Source organism: Triticum aestivum, chromosome 4D (assembly GCF_018294505.1).
Source record: "Triticum aestivum cultivar Chinese Spring chromosome 4D, IWGSC CS RefSeq v2.1, whole genome shotgun sequence".
In the NCBI taxonomy this organism is placed as follows: domain Eukaryota; kingdom Viridiplantae; phylum Streptophyta; class Magnoliopsida; order Poales; family Poaceae; genus Triticum; species Triticum aestivum.
In genome coordinates, this window is record NC_057805.1 from 183,269,268 (window position 1) to 183,277,616 (window position 8,349).

The following is an 8,349-nucleotide window of genomic DNA, read 5'->3' on the forward strand; positions in this document are numbered from 1 at the left end:
GAATTATCGAATATTCTATTGATAATCATAAAAGAGATTGTGACTAGTCGTTTGTTTATTTTGCAGAAAATGCGTAAAGGCACTATAAACTTCCAGATTTGGACTATGAGGCAATTGAGATGAGCATACGAATAAAGAGAAGAGGTGCATGAGTTGATTGAAGATTAAAGCTTCTAAGGGCTAAACTAAAGAAGAGAGGAATCTACTTGAGCCAAAAGAAGAGAAGAGAAGGGCCATATAGCAAAAGTGGCAGATCAGATCGTGGGGTCAAATCCCTAGCAGCGACCATCGATCCCCTTTGGGCCTGGCCTCATCTCTCTCTCTCTATTTCCACTGCCTCCTTCTCCAACACGGGCCGCCGCCACGGCCAGGCCGGCGTGGCGGTGCGCCTGCTGCTCCTCCACGTGCCGCCGCACCATCACCTCATTACCATCCATCCATCCGAATCGCAACCCAGCACCTCCACCAGCGCCACAACGCCGCCGCATCAGCACCTCCCCATGCCTCCACCAGGGCCTCCCATCCTCCATCGGTGCTCCTCCTCCTCCTCTCTAACCTTCTCTTCTCAACGTTGCTGCTGCTCTATTTCCTCACCTCTGTTGCTGCTGCCTTCTTCTCTCTCAACCTCCTGCTGCTGCCCTTCCTTGCACCCCCGTGCTGCTACCCTTCTCCAACTGCTGCTACTCCTCCCCTCGCCCCAACTGCTGCCACTCCGCTTCCACTGCTACTCCACGCTGCTACTCCACTTCCTCAAATCTTGCTGCTGCTTCTCTGAATCCTTCACTGCTGCTGCTTCTACTCCATCTTCTTGCACCCCTATTGTTCCTCTTCAGAGTCTGAACCTCAACCTCCTGCTGCTCCTCTCTTTTTGCGCCCCTGCTGCTTCTTCTCCCTCAACCTCCTGCTGCTGCCTTCTCTCTCTCTCTCTTTCTCTCTCTCTCTCTCTGTGTGTGTGTGTGTGTGTGTGTGTCTAATTCATTTGAGATGCAAAAAAATGATAGTAGTCACTGTTTGTTAATTTTCTCTGGATTTGTAACGTAAAAGATTATGTAATGCTTAGATTTGATGGATGTTAATAACCATTGTTCTATAATGTCATTTTGTGTTTACTGACTAGTTGTAGTGCTGTTACTTTTAGTAATAATTAATCTGTCATATAGCTTTATTCTAGTAATAAGCATTCTGTTAGTGTGTGTGTGTTCACCTAGTGTACTAGTCCCCTGTACTAGTTAACATTGTATATGATTGATGTTCAGCCCTTGTGCTTTTTGTCAAGTGAGACATGTGAATTCGACAATTTCTAGTTCCCATGTTAGCTTTGTACCTGTGATTTATATGCCTACAATATAATCGTTTGTGTTGTCATATATTTCTGCCCCTGTCATGTAATCTTGTTTACTATATAATCTTTCTTGTCTGGTTGTTTCCTTTTGCGTCAATGTTCTAGTGTCTGAAGTATAACAAACAAGAAAAATACCATGATTGCAATCTAATTCTCCCTATGCTTGTTTCCTATTTTATTGGTTAATGATTTTCTGGAACAAACTTCCTTGGTTGGTTTGAAATTACCGAACCACTTGTGTCACCTAACTTTAGTCGAACATAGCCACTGATTTGCCTAGTCCCTTTGGAGAACACGACACTCTCAGATTTGGGCGTAAAACCCCATTGTATTTACAACTGATCATTTTGGCGCCGCTGCCGGGGACTAGCGTCGAGCGATTGTGCTAGGCTATAGACTTGTTTTTTCTTGTTTTCTTTTTGTGACATTTATATGTGATACATATCTAACCCCTAACCACTATTCTAGTTATTTTCTCTTCATTTTCTTGTTTGGTTTGTAGGTTGGGTTGTCTTCTTTGAAATGTCATTCAACTCAGACCATCATGCTTATGTGGGCAATAGCACGAAAGTGTTTAAGACCTGATAAGTAAGATTTCCCATCAGTTAGATGATTTAGCTTGGCAGCGAGGTATAGTTTGTGAGGATAGGCCTGGCTCTTATGATGCTTATTCTAGAGGCCATCCTTATGTTGCTCCTACATGCCATATTTGTGGATTTCAGGGCCATTCACCCGCTGAATGTCAGCATGGTTACTCTCATCCTGCGGATTGTTTTGGTATGAACTTTTCTCAACAACATGGCTCATGCCAAAACAATTACTCATATGGGTGGCCTGGAAACCAGAATATGTCATATAGGAGCAATGACCCTGAGATCTCATCGTTTGCCTCTAGTTATCCAATGTAGAGAATTAGGTACAATGAGGAGAGCCACAATTATGCACCCCAACAATTTTATTCTGCTCCTATTCATATACCTCAACATCAGGAGATGTTGCCAATGGAGTTAAATGGTCCTCCATTTGGTCAACCAACAACTTCAACACCTAATGAGTCGTTAGAGCAATCTCATGTGCAAGTGCGCGTAGAAGATGGTTTTGATGATATAGAGAAGCTCACATTACTTGGTCTTGAGTTCACTTGGAGTACCGGGGATGATCTTATTAGGAAGGTTATACTAGAGGAAATGAAGAAGACCAAGAGTGGAAAAGAGCTAGTGGAAGAAGTAAGGAAGATTGAGAAGAACATCAACGCTGGCAGTACTATATCATCACAGCTTGAGTTGAGTGTCGCTGAGATATCCATGGATACATGTGAGGTTCTAATACCTTCACATTCAGTTGAGCAAGATAGTGAGAGCCCGGATGAAGAGATACCTCAGATTGAAGAAGATGAACTAGAAAACGAGGAACAAGATGACCAAGAGATCGACTACCCAAGCGATCAAGTTGAAGACGCAATCTCTATCTCCCCCGAAAGAGGAAAAGAAGCTGCTATAGATGAACTTGGAGAACCAAAAATTCATTTGCCCATCGTCATACAAGAGCGTGATGTTGCAGGTTCATCTAATCCTCTTGATGACATGCGTCCTTATGATTCCTTTGCTTCTACCTTGCATTACATGATACCATCAATTAAGATTGATTTGAAAACTCATTTGCTTGGATATGATGATACATACAATGTTGGTAGCATTGCTCTCATTTCTGATGATGACACTTATTCTCCTCATGCTAGACCTATGCTTAATGATAAATATCATCCTCATGTTAGTATTGAGCTTGCTGATTCCTATCATACTCGTCATGTACTTTATGGCTATGTTTATGTAATTGGGTACTCTATTGATGATTTAGAGGGCATTGACCCTGTCACTTGTATTGTCTCTTTGGTTGAACGCACTTTCAGGTTTTTGCTTGTGCACAAATCAATACATGCTGACCAGGTTCGAGGTGACATTCCTTGGGACCCCGGTGGATTCACGGCATGGTGATGAGGAGAAGCAAGGAGCACACATGAAGAGAGAAGCTGGAGAAGGCATGAGGATAGGGAATCAAAAGGAGAGGAGTCACAATGCAAGAGGATGTGAGATGATCGAGCGAGTGCTACACCCAAGCCCGATGAGTTGTTTCATGACCCATTTCGAGTATATCATCTATTGAAACATGCGGAAATCAATTGCTATTTGGGTTGCTTGAGCCATTCTTAGTTGCTGGCATGCTGAAATTTACTTATGGCATATGGTGCTTGATGAGAATATGCGAACTGATTGTTGAATGCCTTGTAAACTAGTGATCTTTCTTTGCTAAAAGTAGTGAAAGCTATCAGTTTTGAGTGCTCAAATCCCTAGTGCACCAGTAAACTTAATCATTTTCTGCTTTTACTATGATACACATAGATCACCATGTTTAGATGCCGAATTTGTGCCAAGTGTGTTCTCTTTCAGAGCAATCACCTAACCACTATGGATTAGCATGTTATGTTCCCTGGATTGGTAGCATGTGAACCAGGCATGGAGAAGTGAGGACTCCTGTTTTTTGTGCTTACGTGTTGTTCATTTAAAAAAAGTATATCTTATAATGAATAAAGTCCAATCAACCTACAGTAGCATGTCATGTTCCCTAGATCGGTGGCTTGAGAAACCTGGTAGATTGGACTGTAAAAAATTATATACATATAAATGCTAAAATTGTTGAACAAGGTGTATACCATGTTCTCTGGATCGGTGGTATGTTCCTTTGGAGAGACAACCAAAAAATTCTGTAATAAGTTGAGTCGGGTGTATACCATGTTCCCTAGATCGGTGGTATGTTCCTATGGTGAGACTAATATAATAATATCTATGTTTCTTTCAAATTCAATAAGTGTTTCTCGGGATCATGCTCTCTTTAGGAACCTTTTCGGACAATCAACATTTGAACCTGTTGATCCACTTTTATCATTGTAAAAGTTTAAAATGATCGATACTACTATCCTATTGTTTTGTAGTATTCCTGACCATTAATTTCCACTAGCCAAGTCCAAAGCATGCACTGTTTAGAGATCTACTTCACTTGGCATTCTCCATCAGTTCACTATTCACTATCTAGCTCTTGTCATATGCCTTTACTTCAGGACAAGTAAAGATTTAAGTATGGGGGAACTTGATAAGAACATTTCATATATATAATTTTGACACACAAATTCACCATTTCTTGAGATGTGTCCACCTATTCTTGCTAAGAATTATTGAATATCGATTGATAATCATCAAAGAGATTGTGACTAGTCGTTTGTTTATTTTGCAGAAAAGTGCGTAAAGGCACTATAAAGTTCCAGATTTGGACTATGAGGCAATCGAGATGAGCATATGAATGAAGAGAAGAGGTACCTGAGTTGATTGAAGATTAAAGATTCAAGGGCTAAAATAAAGAAGAGGGGGATCTACTTGAGCCAAAAGAAGAGAAGAGAAAGGCCATATAGAAAAAGTGGTAGATCAGATCGTGGGATCAAATGCCAAGCAGCGACCATCGATCCCCTCTTGGCCTGGACACATCTCTCTCTCTCTCTCTCTCTCTCTCTCTCTGTCCCCTGCCTCCTTCTCCAACACCGCCTGCCGCCATAGCCAGGCCGGCTTGGTGGTGCGCATGCTGCTCCTCCACGCGCTGCCGCACCATCACCTCATTACCATCTATCCATCCGCATCGCCACCCAGCACCTCCACCAGCGCCACAACGCCGCTGCATCATCACTGGCGTGCCATTGGCACCTCCCCACGCCTCCACCAGCGCCTCCCAGCCTGCCTCGCTACTCCTCCTCCTCTCCAACCTTCTCCTTTCAACGCTGCTGCTGCTCTATTTCCTCACCTTTGTTGATGCTGCCTTCTTCTCGCTCAACTTCCTACTGCTGCCCTTTCTTGCGTCCCCGTGTGTGACGCCCCCGATTCGACCGTACACTAATCATACACGCAAACGTGTACGATCAAGATCACGGACTCACGGAAAGATATCACAACACAACACTAGACACAAATTAAAATAATAAAATCTTCATATTACAAGCCAAGGCCCTTGAGGGCTCGAATACATAGCTCGATACACAAGAGTCAGTGGAAGCAACAATATCTGAGTACAGACATGAGGTTAAACAAGGATGCCTTAAGAAGGCTAGCACAAACATCAATGATCGAAGACGCAAGGCCTCCTGCCAGGGACCTCCTAACTACTCCTGGTCGTCGGCGGGCTCCACGTAGTAGTAGGCACCCTCGGGGTAGTAGTAGTAGTCGTCGGGGTGGCATCTGGCTCTAGAGATCCACCAACTGGTTGCAACAAGCGGAAAGAAGAAAGAAGGGGGGAAATGGGTACCAAGGCAACCGCGAGTACTCATCCAAAGTACTCAGAAGCATCAGATCTAAACTAAGTATGCATTGGTATCAAATGAAAGTGTTGTATCTGTGGACTGAACTGTAGAATGCCAGAATAAGGGAAAGGCCTAGCCTATCGAGGACTAGCATCTTCAAGCAGCTCCAAGCATCTTGCAGCATGTAGAAGAGTAAAGAATAGCAGTTTATAATTAACAAGCATGTTGCAGTATTAAGGCCCAGAGATCCTTCCTCGACTCCCTGCGAGGAAGCAATCCCGGGGCCAACATATCCATCACATATTTCAAGTAACCAGTTCTAGTTGTAATAGATCAGGATACAAGTGTGAACGTCCATTACCATGGACACGGTATTCGAATATATATCTTCCCTACATGGGTGCACCACGTTTTCCAACATGCTTGATCACTTTGGCCGAACACACTTTCCTTGGTCATGCCCGGCCTCGGAAGATCAACACGTCGTAGCCCTACCTAGGCTCAGCAGAGAGGTCCCCGCCGATCTACATCCTAAGCACTCCGGGGTCTGGGCCCATCGTCCGTTGCACTCCGGTCGTTGTGTGCAAGGGGATACCAGCACCACCCGTGAAGTGGATGGCACTATCCGGCCGGCCACAATGCTGAACTAGACGTCTGACAAAGCTTCGGCTGATACTACGTCGTCGAGGCCCATAACTATTCTCGCGTGGTGGTTAGTGCGTAAAGGCCAACTCAGAACAAATACCCAAACCATAGTGTATTATTAGCTTGCGGAGACGAGCAGAGACTCACGATAATGTGACCACGTTGCCCCGTCTCGAGGAAATACGACAAGGGCTAGCCCAACCCACTCGGGGGCGGCTTGCCTGCCCGGTCGTGCCTCGTAACCATGTTGCGGCTGCTCTCCGGGCCTACCCGACTTTCACCAAGGTCTCAAGTAAAGTCAAGGTAACCGTGTGTCCAAACATCAAGGGGAAAACCCGAGGAATCACCCTTGGTGAATTCCACTCGATGTAATCATCAAGGTGAACATAAGAGGAACCACCCTCGAGGTTCACACTTGAGGGGTTGCACGACAGAGCCGTATCGGGAGTGGTCAAGGAGGAATCACCCTAGATGACCACGACCAAATAGCTACACTACAGAGTTATCATCAGAGTGCGTTATGAGGTACCACCCTCGGCACTCGATAGTAGCTCTGCAGAGTCGAGCAACAATAGGGGCGTGATGTGATGTGAGGTGTCGGGCTCTGGCCGTCGATCACGTCGATCGAGTCGATGATGAAGCAGGGGCAATAAGGACAAGGTGGGGGTCACTGATGGATCTCTAACCAACCTACTCTAAGCAGTTTAGGATAAGCATGTAAGGTACAATAGCAGGTTACAAAAGCAGGCTATGCATCAGAATAGGAGCAATCAATAACAGTAGCAAAATCTAATGCAAGCATGAGAGAATGGAATGGGCGATATCGGGATGATCAAAGGGGGGCTTGCCTGGAAGCTTTGCTGAAAAGTACTAATCGTTAGGGCGTAGTCGTACTCGGCGGCAGCGTTAGTCTCGAGGTCTACCAGAGAGAAGAGGGGGGAGAAACAGTAAATACAGAGCTTACAGATGCATGATAGGGAATAAGCAGCGCTAGGGGTGATCTAACACAGTACTACATGATATAGGTGAAGGGGGAATTCAACCAGGAATGTTTTCCCGGTTCTGGACCTGTGTCAGACAAATTACCGGAGGGGGAATGTTCCATGTTCAGATGGTTAGAGTCATTTGACAGGTAAACGGACCGCGTATTCGGATTCATCTCGTCGTTCTGAGCAACTTTCATGTAGAAAACATTTTCATATGAGCTACGGTTTATATTCTACGAATTTCTGAAGTTTTAAATATGTTCTGGGATTTATTTTTATTTACTAAATTAGCAATATCCAGAACAGTGTATGTACGATGTCAGCATGAGGTAACGGTGACATCAGCAGTCAACTAGTCGGCTGACCTAGTCAGTGTTTCGACCTAATTAAACTGGTTAATTTGACTAAACTATTACTAATTATTTTAGCGGGGCCCACTGTCAATGTTTATTAGGTTAACTAATAAGTTTTAATTATTTAAAATGTTGATTAAGTGGGGGACCATATGTCAGGGACTCAGCACTGCCACGTCAGCCCGTTGACCGCTCAGCGCGGACAACTGGGCCCCTGGGCCCACTGGTCACTGAGCCAGGGTGACCCACGTGGCGGCCACGTCGGCGTTAGCCACCGGAGTTGCCCCGGCGAGCATTTCGTGTGGCGCGTTCGGGCGGTGGCCGGGAACCGGTGTGGTGGTCCGTTTGGACAGCCGCGAGCATCTACGGAAACAGAGCGACGGCTCAAAGCGATCTGGGGGTAGCAGCATCGACGGGGATGGCCGGAATCGAGCGCAGCGAGCTCATCGGCGGATGGCCGGAGTCGTGCGTGAGAGGAAACGGCGATGTAGCGTGTTAGTGAGCAAACCGAGAGGCCAGGCGAGACGTATGGGAGGCGGCGAGTGCAACCGGCGCTGGCCCGTGACCATTTGGTCACCGGAGGCACGCCGGTGACGAGCGCAGGCGGCGGCGACGTTCGGGTGATCATGGAAACAGCGACCTCGGGCACAGCGACCAGCGGCAAGTGGCGCGTTCGAATCCTAC

The 8,349-nt window shown here is 45.7% G+C and overlaps 1 protein-coding gene across 2 annotated transcripts; it reads left to right on the top strand.

The window, feature by feature from the left end:
- Positions 1 to 290: 290 nt before the first annotated feature.
- LOC123097242 (uncharacterized) lies at positions 291 to 5,314 on the top strand. Of its 2 annotated transcripts, XM_044518942.1 has the most exons (3): positions 291 to 2,902; positions 3,252 to 3,489; positions 4,631 to 5,314. In XM_044518942.1, exons 1-3 carry the CDS (start codon positions 2,335 to 2,337, stop codon positions 4,686 to 4,688), a joined length of 864 nt encoding a protein of 287 aa, XP_044374877.1. In that variant the 5' UTR covers positions 291 to 2,334; the 3' UTR covers positions 4,689 to 5,314. The 2 variants fall into 2 exon arrangements, 1 of the variants encoding a protein (XP_044374877.1); XR_006446915.1 differs by having other exon boundaries at positions 291 to 3,489.
- Positions 5,315 to 8,349: the final 3,035 nt, after the last annotated feature.